Raw genomic sequence first — 19,406 nt, 5'->3', positions numbered from 1 at the left:
GAGCTTGTTAATTCCCAAATTCAGCAGAAATTTTCGTTTGGAAAACTTCCGCCAGTATGCGTATGGGTATGCATACTTAACCTGTCTCCTTCACCAATTTCGTATACACACATATGCATACTCTTGGTTCCCGGTTTATGGATTTATACACTAATGTGCAAACACACTATATATGCTTATATCCAAATATGGTTACATAATCTTAACTCTTCATTTCAATCATTGAAACATTCTTCTATAATGATAATAGCCGTTTTCACACACTATTAGCATCAAAGCAATTTTCAAGATATTGAAATAATCATTATGACTTTCGTCACGAGTAAAGATGAACTTGGCTAAAGAAAAAAGCTTCCACATATAAAAAATACCCAACATAATATGTGTGCCCCAATTCTTTTGCAATCTTCACCACATTTAAGGGCTTCTTGGTGAGGATGCACTTCCAACACAATCAGGTTGTGTTGAGGTGAACAAAACCTTGCTCACCACAGGTATTCGAAAAAAAATCATGCATGGACTCTGGGAATTTAACAACTTCCTTGAAACTTTCAATAACTATTCCATACCTTTTTAAGATGTTATCCCTTGTCGAACTCTTGTCTGGAAGATCATTCTTTATAGTACTCGTTGCTTTATTGATCTTTTTTGGTACCCATTTATGAGTAGATTTTGGAGCAACATATTTCTTTTTCTCCCAAATATAATTATGAAATTTCTTAGAGGGAATACTAGAAGAACTGATATTATGAGACTCAGTTTTTCTCCAGTTTGGAACATCAGATCTTGTCATCTTAACAGAATCAGATTTGGTTGTATCTCGTTTAAGATATCCGCAATTCCTTTGCAAGTGACCTGGTTTTCCACAATAAAAGCAATATTTAGTATAATGGAAAAAGTTATGTTTAGTGTTACCTGAATGCGTATGTGCTTGCTTTGGAGCTTGACAAAATTTCCTATTTTCGTCATTGACAGTTGGTAGAGATACTTCACTTTTGTCAACCTTAGAAGGTTTTGGTTGAGAAGAAACTTTAGTTCTGACAAATTTTACCTCTTTGAAAACACCAGGAGCGTCTATTCCTTCATATCCCAATCCTCGTGTATCACGATGAATTCTACATGCTCCCAATATTGAGGTTAATTTATCTGAGCTGCCATTTCTAGACAAACTCTATTTTAAGCTCGAGTTTTCTTCTTCCAACCTTTTGACCTTTTCAAGCACAATTACTAGATCATTCTTGGATGATTCATATTGAACTTTGAGATATTCTCGTTCCGAATCAAATAACAAGTTCATTTCAATGTTCTCCAAGTTATCTAGCTTTGCTTGAAGAGTAATTTCCCCATCTCGACCTCCGACAATTTCTTCTTTAAGTTTTCATATTTCGTTGAGATAATCTCTTGCACCACTAGAATCATGTTGGTCTTGCAAGTATTTATTCTGACAACGAAGTCTGTCGTATTTAACTTTCTCACTGAGTATGGTGCTTTCAGCTTTCGAGAGTTTTTGATGACATTCCTTAAGAAGATTATTAACAACTGGATCTTTATGGAACACTTCTTCGACAGAATCAGAATCAGTATCCGAAAGAATTTTTTCAGAAGCTAATGCAACCTCGCTTGCATACTCTTGGTGATCATAATATTCGGGTCCATCATCAAGAGTAGGCAAAGCTGCTGCATATGCCCATTGTCTACGCTCCGGCTAGGACATACTGAAGAAAGGTGTCCGAAACCACGACAGTTAAAGCATTGTACATCATCATTAGGAGATATTGCACCTTTAGAAAAACTCTTTTTCTTGTCTCTCAAGAGTTTTCTAAATTGACGTGGAGTAACATCCTTAGTATCTGGCGAACCAGATTTATCCTTAGAGGATTCAGAATTGTTTGCAGCTTTAAGAGAAATCACCTCTTTTCTAGATGCGTGTTCATTATCAAAGATCTTTAACTTTCCAACAAGAGTATTTCTGGAGAGTGTAGAAAGATCGTTTGCTTCTTCAATGACATTTTTCTTAGACTCGGATCTTGATGGTAGAGACCTGAGAATTTACACACAAAAACTTTTTCCGGAATAGTTCTTCCTAATGAATATGAAGAATTAACTATTTGAGAAAGTCTTTGGTTAAACTCATCAAAGGTTTCATCATCAGACATGCAAAGTTTTTCCCAGTCAAAAGCTATATTTTGAAGTCTTGCTTCTTTCTCTGCGGTATTCCCTTCGAATACGGTTTCTCAGATATCCCAAACATCTTTAGACTTTGTGCCAGTAGTCACATGATGCTGGAGATCTGGAGTAATGGCATGGATGATAGCATTTAATCCTTCATAATTTTGCTTTGCAACAAGAATTTCAAGATCATCATACTCACCAATATCCTTTGCAACAGTTACACCGTCTGCTGTAACTGATGGAGGATTATATTCATTAACAATACGAACCCATGATTGAAATATCACGCTTGAATAAAAGCACGCATATCAATTTTCCACCATAAATAGTTCGTGCAATCGAAGGTTGCGGTACGTTTATATAGATAACCCTTCTGTCCATATCAGATCGCTACAAACACATACTTATAAGGTCTTTAATGTGTTTGCCTGCTCTGATACCAATTGAAATTGCGGGGGTCTAACAACCACACCCAACAATTTTTTTGGAAATCTGAGAGGACTTTCAACAATATACTTTCAAGAGAATCAACTAGATAGTCATACTCAATCTATAGGAAAGTATATCAAATAGATATATCTCTATTTCAACACAATCAGAGTTAAACAGAAACAAGTCCGTAAACCTGATTTTAGTGTGAAGCTCTTGAACAAAAATATTTTGTGTTAATCACAACCTATTCATTATCCACCGTGTATAAACCTCTTTAAGATACAATCACTAAAGGAATATTTCAACAAAGTGTCAACTTGAAACAGGGTTAGTCCAGACTGGTCTAACAATGTGAAAATAACAAAATCAATTGTTCAAGACCAATCAAGTCTTATCCAACAAACAAGGTCGGATTTAACAACTATGATTGATTAACATACAACCTGTATTATTTCAATTATATAAATAAAATATAATGCGGAAAAGAAATAACACAGACACCAGAAATTTTGTTAACGAGGAAAGCGCAAAAGCAGAAAAACCCCGGGATCTAGTCCAGAATAAACACACACTGATTATAAGTTGTTACACCAAATTCCTACTACTTATTCGGACTAGATGTAATACCTGCTTCAGCACTAATAGAACTCCTAGAACAACATTGATTGTCTTTAGGAATTCTTCTCGTAAATCTTCTAGCAAAACCCAAGGCCCTCTTTAGAAGATACAACAACACAGTTGATATTTTTTGATCTTTTGTTTTTACAAAAGAAAAAAACCGATTTGATTTCCCTTTAGATGTAAATCAAGGTTTTGGAAACCTTGTGTTTGTTTCGAACAACTACCAAATAAAAGTAGAGATACCGAAACAAACTTGTAGATTAGGGTTTTACTTACAAGCAGTATGCGCACACACAAGGAGTCTGTGAACCTGATTTTTGTAAGTGAACTTGGGTGATTCCAAAGATAAATTTCCAAGTTAAGAAAACCCTAATAATTCTACAATAAGAATAACTAGAATAAATCTAGAGATATCTTGTTTAAAACTTCTTAAGGATTTTTACGAGATACCTTAATCGAAGTTTTCTTTTTAGCTTACGATTTCGACTAACAAGTGTTGGTATACGATCGGAAAATGAAATCTATCAAAACCTAGGGTTTATGATCAACAACTCTTGAATGGTTTTATATCAGAAGAGAAAACCTTAGAATAGACAAGAGGTGAAAAACCTAGATTACAAGTTGTATAATCAATCACGAAGATTAAACCCAACTTGGCTTTGTGATCCCCAATACAAAGACTTTTATCTCACTCTTGTTCACGAAGAACAAAAGACATGGAAAACAACCTTATGAGCTTACACCAATTTTCCAAAGGGGATAAAAAAACGTGTAGCCTCACGAAGCCTTTATTTATAGTGAAAGGTAGCTTGAAAGCTAAACAAATCTATTTTCCTTTTTCAAGACTCTCCTAATTTTGGGAGTCTTTCCTAATTTACAACTCTTGCCAAAATAATTAAATAAATTATTAATTTAGAAAATATTGTATTTATGTGAATAAATCACAAATTAAATTAGGAAGGAATCACAAACACTCTAATAAGGTAATCAAAGATGTTTGGAGTAATAACTAACTTGCCTAGATAAGGAAACATCACCAACTTGACTAAAAAAGATTTCTAGTCACGTAATTGGGCTCAAGTCCGTGAACAGTTACAAACAGTCCATGGATAGTTTCCTACTAACGAACAGTAACAGTTTCAGCAACACTTAAAACTGTTACTTTAATAAATCACTCATAACTTCATCGTTATAACTCGGAATTGAGTGATTCTTGGCTCATTGAATTCGTAAGATCATTCACTATAACATGAGAACCTTTCCAGGGATAAAGGTTATTGACACAAGAGTCGTGGATCAAATAACCTCGAGTACATATACATAAATGTACATTAACCGTCATAGGAAATGTTCCATAGAGTGAGCATTTGTTTCGATAGATTATAAAGGTAGAATTGAACAAGTATCCAAATGAAATCAATCACCACATACCTTTGTTGATGAAGTCCTTGTTGATTTCTTCTTGTAATCTTCAGTCTTCATCCTTCAAGAATAGTTCTTCTTAGACCTAATCTAGTCCGAAACTATCTTTAGTATACTAAATCAAGAATGTATTTTGGCAACTAAAATTGACAACTAACTTGACATACCAACGCTAGTGGGTTCAACCGAGCAATGCTCTAACACGAAACCCTAATTTCGGAGAACTCTGAATCCTGAAGATTGAGAGTTGTTCAATGTGGGTGAAGAAACATCTACCAATCAATGAGCATGAGAGCCGGTCATTGATGGTGAATGGACGCTCGAGCGTGCGGAAATATCCCTGAACGAGGATTCATTGGAGAATCATGAAAATGTGAATTATTATTATTGAAATAATAATTGAGAGACATGGGACCGGCCGGCCAGGTCCGATCAGGGTGGTGCACGGGACACCATGACCCTCACACGCGCATTCCTAAGAACTTTAGGTATTATTGTTGTTCATTTGAGCAAAATAATGGATTTTCAGAAGAGCTTGATATTGACTGTTGAAACTCTCAATTTTGCATGAACGAGCAAGTAGGACTTTGCTTGTGCGACCAATATTTTAAGAATATTAAAATAATGATATTTTAATATTTTTTGTGGAAAGCCCGGACGGCCACGAGACCATTTGACTTTGGCCTTTTTTTTGAGATTTGAGCATATTGGAGAAATTTGCTCGAACGAGGGAGTTTCATGAGATGAGAGAAGAAATAATAATAAAATAAGGAATTGGAGAGGCGTGGGACCGGCCGTGGCATGGCTGTCCGGCCGGCCAGTGGACCCGGTCCCGTGACGTTTTTTTTTTTAACTTGTGTGATAAAATATGGAAAATAGGAGTTTTGCTCAAACGTGATCATACAAGAGAGTTTTCAAGAGATGAGGTAAATAATAATAATAAAAAAACAAGGAATACGAGAGGCGTGGGACAGGCCACGTCGTGGCATGGCCAGCCGGTGGGCCCGGTCCCGTGATGCCTCTTTCTATTTTTTTTTTATTATTATTCCTTAGCTCTTCATATTTCCTCGTTCGTCCATATTTCGGGTTCTCGTTCATGCATTATTGATAAGTACACTCGCACCGTTTTCTCGGGGCTTACTCGATGGTGGTCCAAATGCCCGAAAAGTGAATATCTATTATTAATCCATGGAATTCAGCTGAGAAAATCCATGAAACGGTCTAATGAGATATTATGATGAAAATAAATTATTTTCTAGAAATTCAATTAATGAATATTGTCACTAAATTAATCAATTGATGGCTCTATACTAGCAGTCAATCTGTCTAGGAGCATGATATGTATTCGAGAATCGAGGTATGAGATAGTAGAAGCATCATACTCGCTCTAAATGCTTATTCTACATAGTCAAGGAACATTGCGACATTCCGAAGACGTTATCGCTCTATACTAGCAAGAAATATCACTATCGATTCTATACATAAGTGAATACTGAAATTGCCTAGTTAATGAAATATGTTGAAATCTCAGTTGAGGGACTTTAATGACTGCATATTCATGTGTGCTCTGAGAGGTTTGTACGCTCAGTCTGAATCCTAAAATATGAATTTCACATACGCGTCTGAAGCTAGGTTAGAAATATGCAAAATTATGATTTTACGATTTTAGCCTTCGTCAAAAATCCACTATCAACAAGTTGTCATACCGATCCACATATACGCTGGTTTCATTTACTTTAACGCAATTACATTATGTTTTTATGTTTATATTTGTGCTTTGTGTTTCTTCGTTGGACGTGTGTGCATGTTTGCATACCGATCGTACTGTCGACCACAATGAATGTTATTGTGACACTAAGATACTCATCGTGGTCTTCAATGTTCATAGATTGGCGCTAAAAACATGGACTTTTGTCAAAGTAAAAGATTTATCTTTCCCGTATCTTTTCTCATTATCCTTTTTTTTTTCCAACCTTTTTTGTTTTCTCCGATTTTTCTAAAGAGAGAATGGAAAGAATTATTTTGGTCATATATTGAAAAGACGAGGGTACCCAAATATACCTCAATCTAAAACTTTTTCACCTATAAGTCCTTTCTCCGAAAGTGATTGTCTATAGACTGAGTCGAGAGAATACAACTAATCAGTTCACACTTCGTGTGATCGTCTATGGATACGAGATCGAGACAATACGACAACAAGATAACTTGTGTGATTGACTATGGATACAAGATCGAGACAATACAACAACAAAGTATGTTTACTTGATAATAGGTTCAGACTTAACCAAACTCTAGGGATTGTCTATCAAGTAAAATAGGAATTAACGTTTGTGTATTTTACTTCTAATTATAATAAAACAATTATAATTGCGAAAATAGAAAAGTAAAAGACACAACAAGATTTTGTTAACGAGGAAATCGGAAATGCAGAAAAACCCCGGGACCTAGTCCAGAATTGAATACTCTCAGAATTAAGCCACTATACAAAATCAAACCAACTTCGTATAGTTGAGACCAAGCAACTAAACCTATATTTCACCTAATTTCCTCAGTATCCCTGTGCCTCCAACTTGTTAATAAGTCACGCACTTGGAAGAATTCCTTTGGTTCGTAATCCAAACAGTAAAGGAACAACAAATTTGTTCGGTAACAACTTTTTTCAAACAATGCGATTTGAGTCTAACAAAGTCTCTTCCGTTTAACCAATAAACTCCTTTGTCGGGTCCTTAGATCAATCTCTCAACAACTACCGAAGTAATTATTACACTATGCAATCAATACTATTAATCACAAAGAAGTGTATTGATGTCGATCTACTCAACTAATCAATCCAATTTATCACAAAGATAAACCGATTACAGTTGGATTCCTTTCCAGCCGAAACAAGTATTGTGCACACCAAAGATTATGAATCCAAAAAGTCTTCTTGTCTTCGAATCTTCTTTAATCTTCAATCAGCACCTGCGCACAATCAACTTGAATATCTTGTGATCAATCACACACAGAACGGAGTCTGTTAACATTGGATTATCACAAGACGTCTTTAGATCTACAAACATTCTAAAGATCCCCGTCGAAACTTCGATCTAGTTTGAGTGAATCTTATATCAGAAGAGAAGATTCTCAATCATAAACAAACTAGGTGCAATCAAAGTTCAACAATCGTTAGTCAATCAAATCAATCGAAAACTAATAATAAACTGCAATTATCTAGTTTCCCACCAACGGTACTAATAGAGATTCTCAATCCCAAAGAAGTCTTTAAACTGAGCGGCCGTAAGAGATTTCGCCTAAATAGGTTACTTTCCTCTCTGAATAGGCAGCTCCACCAGTAACAACACAACTAGGTAGTTTTGATGGCTCTGAGGATTAGTTTGCTAGAAATGCAAACTTCAATATTTATAGATAAGGAAGTTTGGACACCAAAGAATTTCCAAAACCGAATATTCTCAAAGATATGCAATAAACACAAAATCGGTTTTCATAATTCCTGGAAATGCACTGTCCAAATATTGACCGAAATCCCAGTAGAAAAATCTGTAATCAGTAAATGCACATTACTAATTATTATTTTCTAAAAATGTGCATTTAATTGCTGGAGATTAATTAACATATAAAAAGTAAGAAACCTTATTTAAAAGATTCTCAATTTATTTCGATCATGGGATTCTCCTTTAGCTATTAAAGAATATCTTTGAACAATTAATGATGAGAGTTACTGCACATGTTCAAAGTATGTCACCATCTTTACTTTGCAAGTCCTTTTTCATAATTGCAATATTGGAAACGATTTGCCGCACTTCCAAACAAGTTTAGAATTGGTTCATCTGAATTCCAAGAACTATGTGATTGATTATCCTATCAAATCACCAATTATGGGTTTCACGGTTCTACCAAAAAAAGTTCGGTTCTACCTCCATGTGAGTATTGTGCATCGTCACGCTAGTTACCAAAATCCGGTTGACTAGGTACTAGGATCGGTTCCCCATAACTTATGGTAACTACCTGTATTCGGTTGCACATGTCCAAAGGATTGGTTCCCCCAAAACTACAAACTTGTTGCACATGTTCATAGGATCAGTTCCCCCATCTACTAAAAACGTGTTGCACCTCTTACAAGGATCGATTCCCTCTTGCAAATTTGTTGCACCTCTTACTAGGATCGGTTCCCCAATGACTAGATAAAAGTTTCTATTTACAAGGCATCGATCACACCATCTTGAGTGATTACTTAAGATCGATTTCACTAATAAAAGTCAGACCAATACATAAGTTAGGCCTTGTGAATAGTTTTACCAAGATACATAAACAAGTTTATGAGTGGTTATACTAAACATAAATATTGGTAATTCAAAATAGATTTGCAATGAATACCAATACCAATAAGCCTAGGATTTCCCTTTCGATTCACAAAACGAGTTTATGAACTTACTTCCTTTAAACGAATGTAAAACATTGTTTCCTAGGATGAAATCTTCACTCATACCCATACATAATCACAATAACATTCATATGATCATGTCGATGTCTTATATACAAAATTTAATGGTTAAGCAATAAACCCCGTATTGTATTCCTTAATACTATGTCTAACTAGAGTTTCATACACAGCTTCACAGTTATGTTTTCAATATGCACGACTTGAAAGATACGTTAGGGAAAGAAATAGTTCAAGTCAAATATTACTAACCTCAAGAGAAAGGATGATGTTGTCGTTGTAGCTCCATACTTCTTCACATTCTTCAAGTCTTCATGTAATACTTGTAAGTCTCATATCCTAACACTTTTAAGCTAACCTATACGAAGTTGACTCTAGTATATAATCAAGCGACTCTTTAAATGAGTTTTGATTCACTAAAATATGACAACCAAACTTGACATACCAACGCTTGGTGGGTTCAACCAAGCTATGCTCTAACATATATGTTATTTGAGAAAAGGTCATCTTTTTAGTACTATATCTTATTCGGATCTTATATATTTATTCTTTCCTCTTGAAGAGTTGAAATATGATTCCAAAAACATGACTCGTCGTCGGAACTCATGTTTCATAAAAAGTATACAAAAAATCCAGAAACAGATATTTTCTGCACTATATTCACATTTTATTCCTAATTTGAGACTACAAAAACCATCTCTGCCCCGTATGAATATTTTGTTTCTACGAGAAAATGAGCACAATACCAACGTGTCTGATCTAGGCGTCTGATATGTCTTTTACAAAACTAGCTCCCTTCTGTTTTCATGACATTTCTGCTAGATCTGAAATTTTTTCAATAAATCAATCGTATTTTCTCGAACACATGATATCTTATTTACCATTCTCTATCCACTGACATGCTAGAATTTGAGTTTTTGGACTGTGTCCCCTTTTTGGATTGATTTTACCATTACTAACAAGTTTCTTTCATTGTGGACCTATTTTTCTCCTTTATAATCGTACTTGAAGGATATGGAGAAGTTAAAGGACATAACTAAAGCGAATGCTACCCCAAAGGAAACCCCAATAACATCACAAGTGTTATCATGAAGTAGGCAAGAACTGGTCAGTGCAACAAATATAAAGTAGAATGTTGCAGAGCATAACAGTGTGCCTCCAGATGCAACAACGATAGCCGCAACAGCAATCAAAGCAGTGGCCGAAGATACAACCCGAATAACAACACTTATAGTCGCAGAGTATAATCAAGAAAGAATCGCAAGATCAGTGTTACAACAACCTCTCTATGGAATGGCTATTACCGATGAACGAAATCAACCACTGCAGACAATTATAAGAGGATTAACAGGGAGGTCACGTGGAACGAGAATGATGAACGAAATTAATCAGCAAACAATATTGCCTAATACACATGTACCTGTAATACAACCCATGGAAGAAGGCAACGACATAATAAAGGGGATACAGGTGGCAGGAGCAATATCAAACCAGGGATCAAATCAATATCTCAGCCTTACTGCTATATAATTTAGTTTCAGAAATAAAATTTATTATAGGAATACGAGCTTTTAAAAATAATTTTAGACGACGACTTGTCGAGAAATACGCTAACCCTCGACGATTCCAAAAGTAATTTCACATTGGAGTTGTTGTTGATTTTAAGCAGCCACCATAACTGTTTCTTCCTAAGAGCTAATAAACAATTTGGTTTTAAATTTATTGACCCTTTAATTGACTTCCATACGAGAAGATTGACGCTTTCCCACTGAATATAATTCCTATTTAGCTATTCCTTTCTTTGTAATACCATCTTTCTATTTTTTCGCCTCCCTCTTCCAGTGAGCGTTTTTTCTTTTTCTTTGCGGATTAATTATTAGACGAGTTTAATATATATAGACTCTATTCACTTTCACACTCTACCCCGTATTTCTTCAATTTGGTTATTTTGTTTTTTGGAATCAGAACCATGGATTTGGATTTGTGATATTTAATACACGTGCGTTGTTTGGTTAACGCGAGCTTTATTTTTTATGTTCCGGATCTCATGAACCTGACAAATTTTATTTAAACAACATATTTAGTTGTGTTTGGTCGAACCTTATAAATAGAAAACTTATTTAGATTTGTTTGGTGGAATCCTTATGAGATCTTATTAATAAATATTTGTGATGGGTTCTTTATATAATAAAATTATATACAAGAATAACCAAAAGTAGGAGACAAAATCTTTACCAAGCAGCTAAGACTCTGCCGCTTGGTAGAAACTTTTCTCAATGTGCAAGTTGGAAAATTTGCCAGTTTACGCATCGAGTTTGTCATTTGTCCCCACCCATAATGGGTGCATGTCTGACACATTTATTGATTTAGTTAGGTTTGTCAACCCTATAAGAACAAACCTTATTCATAAGATATGAGTTACATGTTAAGCCTCTATATACAAGCTATGAGGTAAACCCTGGTAACATATATATGGTATGCACACACATGGGTTAAAGGACCTACGACACTATCCCTTGTGCAGAACTATAGTAGTGCATCATATGTAGTACCTCAAATGAGGTTTTCTCCTACATTCTATTGTATTTAAGTCAATTGATTTATTAAAAAACCCAGCGGGACAAAACCTTGATGAAGAAGATAAAAATACAATGTTGTAATCCTAAAAGTATGCCTTCTTTGAATCATACATTATATCCTTTTATATGTTTCACGGGGTGTTCGACGAAAATTCAATATTGATGTGCAATAATTATATCAGTATTGTTAGTTGATTTGTGCCGAAAACTATCATATAACTCTTGCTTCTTTTTAGGAGTAGTTTAACTTAAATTAATATATGTCTTGTTTCAATTTGTTGATTCCGATATTGTTCTATAATTTCAACGCAATGTTCAAGTCTCGGTCATTCGATATATGCCTGGTGTAGTTATCGTTATTTTACTAAAAGTTTTCTCGAATAACAAAAAACCACATGGAAAAATTAATCTCGATATAAAGGGAAAAAAATAAGGTTTACAAACATATATTCACATTTCGAAATAAAATATGTCGACATCGTATTTTTGGATCCTCCTCTAATGTTAGCATCTCTCCATGATTACATTTAGAGGAATTTCCGGGCAATCCTTTAATCACATGTTTTATGAAAGTGTTAGTAGATAAAGACTTTGTAGATAACTATCCCATAATTATCCTAATTATTTTTGTGGGAAAAGAACGTTATTATTCTTTTATAATCAACAATTTTTGGATTACACTCCCGCTGTTTACTGTAATGGAAGAACACATTTGAAAATTCGGCGACGCGACAAATTGATTTTTTTTTGTACCTGTTCACCACAATAATTTTACACGTTTACATAATTAATTAATACTATATGACTGCATTAAACATTCAAAAAAAATGACTGCATTTTCTCAAAATAAAGAAAAGAAAAGAAAAAGAAGAAAATGTTAACCCACACTACCGGTGGTGTAGAAACTTTCAGATATATGGAAGGTTAGGAACTCCTAAAGCACGAGAGTTTATTATACAGGGAGAGAAAAAGGAGAAGGAAAAGAAAACGAAAAACAGAACGAGTCGCCAGGTCGATTGACAAAAACTGAAAAGTCATTTTTTTTCATTTCATCCTGAAACCTAGATCTGTTTCGTGGATGAGTTTCTGATTCACATTTTAAATTCGGGGATTTGGATCTTCAAATCTTTCCCTTCTCTTAAATTGGGGGATCTCTAAATAGAAAACTCTCGATCCACTGGATCAGAGATGCCGGTGTCTGCTTCAGCTATCTATTTCTTAAATCTTCGTGGAGACGTTCTTATCAATCGTTTATACCGTGATGATGTCGGGTAATTTCTCCCAATTTGAATTTAGTAGTTTTGTTTACAGAAGAGTTTTCTTACATATAATCGTGGTAACAATTGATTATTTGGATAAGCTAGGTAGTGTGTTTCAAATGCTTAGAATTAGCTCAAAAAACCTTGAGAGTCAAATTTTAGCTAAAATGTTTTGATGTATAAGGTTGTGCCGTAAAAAGTTAAGTTACATTTCGGCTTGAGATATCAAGAATTGTTGCGTTCTTTATGACCATCGTAGAGGGGTAGTGGATTTTAATGGTTTTATGAATTCTTTATAGTTTGGTTGCTTGTAAATATTTACTTCACAGCTTCTCAGTGGCTGGATGAGTTTTAGGTATGCAAGCTTATTGAGTTGTAGATATGGGAGCTTATTGTGCCCAACACTGAGAAATGTGTTTGCATGAAGTTGTGTTATCATCCCAAGGGGATTCATTTTTTTATTCTACAGTTATTGGAGTAAATGAAGTCCAGATAGTAGTTCTTCTAGTAGTTTGACTCTCTTGATAATATTGTATGAGTGGACTTCGTGTTGTTACTTTTGTAATCTAACCAAAGTTGTGTAGCCTCTTAGGTGTAACCGTATAAGTAACTATATGATGCAACATAAATTTAAATATAAATGCAGAAATTGGAATCTAAAGGCTAGCTTTCACTCATGTGCACAAGAACTTTACTTGGATTTCCTTGCTCTGAATTCTATAATTAATAGGAGCCATTATTTTCCTTGATACATGTGGATTTTATGAGTTTGTGCTGTGCTAAATAATCTATCCCCGGCTACATACTTGTCCCTGTGGCTGGCTGAATCAAGTTATCTTCTGCTTAACTCTGTTTTCTGGTACTTACATGCTTTGATTCATGTTCATCCCATCTTTTGTATCAGTGGAAATATGGTGGATGCATTCCGCACGCATATAATGCAGACAAAGGAGCTTGGTACATGCCCTGTTCGGCAGATTGGGGGTTGCTCTTTCTTTTACATGAGAATCAGCAATGTGTACATTGTGATTGTCGTCAGCAGTAATGCAAATGTTGCTTGTGCATTTAAGTTCGTTGTTGAGGTAAATAGCATGTATTCCTGGTTGTATGCTGTATAGTAGTGTTGTGTTCGTCGTTGAATTGCGCAGAGCTTTTTATGACAGCGGTGTTGTGATCTGACTGTTATTAACGTGACAACTTAGTCATTTTTCAATGAAAGGAATTTTTGTTTGAAAGACTAAACTTGGAAAGCCAGTTAGGTAGGTTATTGGTTACATCAAGAATGTTCCATGCTTGATATAATGGGTGTAGAATGTAGAGTCAAGTATAATACGTGCATTCCATGTACCATAGGCAATTTCCATCCTTTGCAGCTGGAATATCTAGCCAAGGCAGAATATCCATGATACAGATATACACTCACTTATAAACACTCGACGACCAGATTAACGAACTATATTCCTCAAATCTAATTGTAGGAGACATAGATGTCTGTCAGTCTCCAAAGCTGGTATAAGCTGTCAGAAAATCAATTCCCCCGAAACATGTTCATGAATTTGCATTTCTTGTGAAGATTTGGAAGAGCAAGACTACAAGAACTTGTGCATTTGTATTACTTTTAGTCACCTTATATTGTAGATGTCCATCGGTCTATGAGGCTTTTCCAGACCCACTAAAAACTGATAAATTGGGTGCAAGATGTATGATAACGGGTGTATCATCACATGTTAATGCCATACCTTGTATATTCTTTTTGATATGTCTGGTCATATCTTGCGTCTTCTTTACTAGCTGATTTGAATGCTGTTGTTTTTGGATGCAGGCTGTTGCGCTGTTCAAATCCTATTTTGGTGGTGCTTTTGATGAAGATGCCATTCGTAATAACTTCGTTCTGATATATGAGCTTTTAGATGGTATTCATTCTGACCCGCATATTTTCGTTTGAGCGAACATGCTATATTATATTTTTACCTTTTGATTCAAGATCTCTCTGTAATTTAGATACGGTTTCGCGCTTCGTTTTTTGTTTTGTTTTTGTTCTTGCCTGTGCAAGATCTATTATATTCGAGTATTATGCTTTTGTGCTAACAATTTACTTTGTACAACCAATGATAATGAAACAGGTAAATTGTTTCTTGTCAAGATATGCTTCAACTAGCCAAACAGATATATTTCCTGCTGATTGCTATTTCTTGAATGGTTAAGTCCATGTATCATTGATTCATATTCCTTATTCAATTTGTAGAAATCATGGACTTTGGCTACCCCCAAAACCTTTCTCCTGAAATTCTGAAGCTGTACATCACTCAGGAAGGAGTCCGGTCACCATTCTCATCCAAGGTTAGACTCGATTGCTTCATACTTGAACAAAGTTCAGGTCATAGAGTTTTTGTTATATTCAATGTGTTTCTCTAACCATTTTTCATTAAAAATTATTAGCCTACAGATAAACCAGTCCCAAATGCAACTCTACAAGTTACAGGTGCCGTTGGCTGGCGAAGAGAAGGCCTCGTGTATAAGAAAAACGAGGCAAGTTGACTAACTCATTTTTTTATGAATCTAATGAATCCCAAGTTTTGACAGTCAGTCAATACAGGTGTTTTTGGATATCGTGGAAAGTGTGAATCTTCTTATGTCCTCGAAAGGTATGGAATATTCTGCTCCCGTGTTAGTTATTGTCTACACAGCTATCTGTTCTTGTTCTCTGATTCCTGAATAACATTTCTGTCATTATAGGCAGTGTTTTGCGTTGCGACGTGACTGGGAAAATTCTCATGAAATGCTTCCTCTCTGGTATGCCTGACCTGAAGTTGGGCCTGAATGATAAAATCGGACTTGAAAAAGAATCACAGCTTAAATCCCGGCCTACCAAAAGGTACCTTCTGAGGGCAATCATCTCTTGCAAATGCTCTTGCAAGCATTTAGATTTCTAACATTTTCTTAGGTTATGTTTTTCCAAGTTCCCCTCTGATATCCTTATGAAATTGAAACTTCAAAACAATTCGTCTGTCTAACATTTTCCTTTGAAGATTTCACTGATAAATCATACATCCTTTGAACTTCTGTAGGATAGTAGGAATTAGCTATTATATTCTTTATATGTCTTCCAACCAGATGCTTCTTTAGAAACATAAAACCTTGGAAGTTAGCTTCATACTTCAGTTTCTTGTGAAGAATACTGATGAAGGACTTGCATGAATAGAATCCAGGGACTAGCCTTATCTGATTCATGGAACTTTAGTTATTCTTGTTCTTCTGATGTGTGCTTTTCATCTCATGCGCTAAGAGAGGCATAAAAGCATGGCAATTTGCTAATGTTTCTTTGAGAATAGACTAACAGCGTGTTTGCTTCGGGTAATTGGGAACTCAGGAATTGGATTCAGAGGGAATGGGCTCAATTTCCCGAACCAAACAGACTGAAAAATTCAGAATTGGATTCCTAAGGAATCCATTTGCCTCAAACTGCTTTCTTCCATTGCACTGATCAGACGATGCAACATGATCCAATTCAAGGGAATTGATGTCGATGACTTCATTGCCCCTCCATCTTCATCAATACAATCAACATTAACTCACCTTCTCTGATCCGTACTGTCGGTCATCATTACCACAATGGCACAATAAAAAAACTTATTCTCTCTCTCTCTAGAACTTCTGTTAATCTTCTCTGATCCGTACTGTCAGTCATCATTATGTAATGACGTTTGATTTTAATCAGGATTTCTTATGGGTGATGCTGATCATTTTTGGAGTTCATCTTCGTTTTAATTTTGATCATATTCTTTGGTTTGAATTTTGTATCAGAATTGTGCAATGGTATTGAAGTGATTTAACATATTTGGATTATTATGTAATCCAATTACCTTAACCAAACATTAATATTTGGATTCAGAATCTTGTTCCTTGGGAATCAATTTCCTGGAAATGGATTACCCCATAATTGATTTCTTTGAACCAAACAAGGTGTAAGTGCAATTTTTTTTTTGTTTCTAATCCCATATTGAACAGCTTCCTAGACTATCATAAACAGTCAAGATTTCTAATTTTCCTAACTAGTCTTATTGTGGGAGTTCTTTTCCAAATTTTTATGATTCGTCTTGCTCCATTATCTTTTTTTTTTTTGTTCTTCCAGATATTAAGTGGAAGGCGTTGCTGTTTTAATTTTCTGATGTTTTACATGGATAGTGTTCTTGTCCTAAACCCGAAATATGCTTTATGAACTTTATTGAGTTATTGGGCACTGCGGCACACTATTAAAACATTTTTCTCTAGAAAGTGCTTTTCATCTCGTTGCGAACATATGGTTGTTGTTGCAAGTATTCTGTTATCTTTCGAAGTACATAATTTTTCAGTTATTCTGGTTACTAAGTTATCAATAATGTGACTGATTACAGTGGGAAGACCATTGAGCTTGATGACGTTACCTTTCACCAATGTGTAAACCTGACGAGGTTCAACTCGGAAAAGACTGTTAGCTTTGTGCCACCTGATGGTGAATTTGAGCTTATGAAGTAAGCCTACTACTTCACTTCAAATAGCATCTCATTCTACTCATTAAAATATCTTAGTTACCGGTAAAATCTATTGGTTGTTGCTTTTGGCTCCTATTCCTCTGTGTGATGGAAGTTTTTATTGCACAGGTACCGTATTACAGAGGGTGTAAACCTTCCATTTCGGGTATTGCCAACTATCAAGGAGCTTGGTAGGACACGGATGGAAGTAAATGTTAAGGTTTGTGGACGTTGTGAATAACCCAATTTTCTTGTGATCACATGCTTTGACAGTAGTCTTATGTTACTGCGTCTAAATATCAGGTGAAGAGTGTCTTTGGAGCAAAAATGTTTGCACTTGGAGTTGTCATCAAGATCCCAGTACCAAAGCAAACAGCTAAGACAAGTTTCCAAGTAACAACTGGTCGAGCGAAGTACAATGCCTCTATTGATTGTTTAGTCTGGAAGTGGGTATACAATAGGATTAATAAGTGATTTGGACATTAATTATTAGTTACTCCTGAGTCATGGTTTCTTTCCTTCGCGCGTTTCTCAAGTTTTATTCTTTTTCCAAGACGTAGTAAATGAATATTTAACAGATTATTTTTTTTAAATTAATTGGTTGTTACAGATGCAAATTCTAAATTTTCATAATTCATTTTCTTTACCTTCCATTTTTTTTGTTTTGCATCTGTGGGTTACTAATATCCTTGACATGTGCAGGATCAGGAAATTCCCCGGACAAACTGAACCAACTTTGAGTGCAGAAGTCGAGTTGATTTCCACAATGGCCGAAAAGAAATCCTGGACAAGACCACCAATCCAAATGGAATTTCAGGTGCTGCATATAGCATACATGGCGAACTTCTTCTACTTACCCAATAGATAGACCTATAAAAAGTTGACCTTAGATTTTTGCTATTAGTTCTCAAGGGCTAGAACATACATTATGGAAAATAGCTTCACAGCTTAGTATTTGGATGTCGTAGACTTTTAGAAGCTTTCACATATTGTAGTTTTTTAAGCCCCTTCTCTCAAACTAGCAGAACAGCTAGTTTTGTCCAGCTTCATTATAGGACAGTGCAATTTCAACCTGTCATTTGTACGACTTTGGTTGTTTATCCTTGTGCAATTGCTGCTTATATATTCTACCAAGCAACACTTTTTATCTATCGCCTATTAGAGCCAGTGAATTCTACTGATGCTTCAAAAACATTGGTTCATTTTGCAGGTTCCAATGTTTACCGCGTCAGGTTTACGAGTCCGTTTCCTCAAGGTAATAGACGACGATTTCTTTTCCATTCTCTCTTATTATATTTTTCTGTGCTACCATTCCTCAGTTGCAGCTGCTTTAACACCTATTTTTTGTTGTGTGTTTTGAAGGTATGGGAGAAAAGCGGGTATAACACTGTTGAGTGGGTCCGCTACATTACTAAAGCTGGGTCATATGAGATTAGATGCTAGAAATGTAATTGAGGCTGTTAATTTGATTATGTTCATGGAGATATGTACACATTTCTAAGCCATTGCAGTCCAGTTGTTGCTCTTGTACCCGCTCTAAATATGCATGTTATATGCTTTTTTCCTTTTCCCTTTTTGTATTATTATTTTTTAGAAATTACTTGTTTTTTATACTTGTGTTTTGTTTTTGTGGGGTGGGGTTGGCCGGGGGCAGTTGGAGTTACTTTGTCAATATAACATTCAGTGGAATCATAGTGTGTACTTTGGTGTTATGTAAATCTAAGGCCTTGGCTGGTCCTTTGCACTATAAATGTCCCTCTTTTTCTTCAAAGCTTTTTGTATTGAAGATTTGTTAAACCACAACTTTCTCACGCACAGTTGAAACACTCGGGAACATATTACATGCATCAAAGCCGTGCTTGAAGTGCTCGGAAATTTTGTGACTGATCTTCTTCAGTGGACAGGCTGATGCTACAGTCGGCACTATCTTCAAGGTTCCTACTTCTATGCTGCAATTTGATTTTTGGTAGTG

General features: G+C 35.4%; 1 protein-coding gene across 1 annotated transcript; it reads left to right on the top strand.

The window, feature by feature from the left end:
• Positions 1-12,593: 12,593 nt before the first annotated feature.
• Positions 12,594-19,205, top strand: LOC113297380 (AP-2 complex subunit mu). Its single transcript, XM_026545826.1, has 13 exons — positions 12,594-12,935; positions 13,828-14,005; positions 14,746-14,836; positions 15,169-15,263; positions 15,363-15,452; positions 15,520-15,568; positions 15,660-15,798; positions 17,318-17,434; positions 17,564-17,654; positions 17,738-17,880; positions 18,137-18,251; positions 18,645-18,689; positions 18,797-19,205. Exons 1-13 carry the CDS (start codon positions 12,853-12,855, stop codon positions 18,875-18,877), a joined length of 1,317 nt encoding a protein of 438 aa, XP_026401611.1. The 5' UTR covers positions 12,594-12,852; the 3' UTR covers positions 18,878-19,205.
• The last annotated feature ends 201 nt before the right edge of the window (positions 19,206-19,406 follow it).

Source organism: Papaver somniferum, chromosome 7, assembly GCF_003573695.1.
Source record: "Papaver somniferum cultivar HN1 chromosome 7, ASM357369v1, whole genome shotgun sequence".
NCBI classification, from domain to species: domain Eukaryota; kingdom Viridiplantae; phylum Streptophyta; class Magnoliopsida; order Ranunculales; family Papaveraceae; genus Papaver; species Papaver somniferum.
This window is presented reverse-complemented; position numbering and strand designations above follow the sequence as displayed.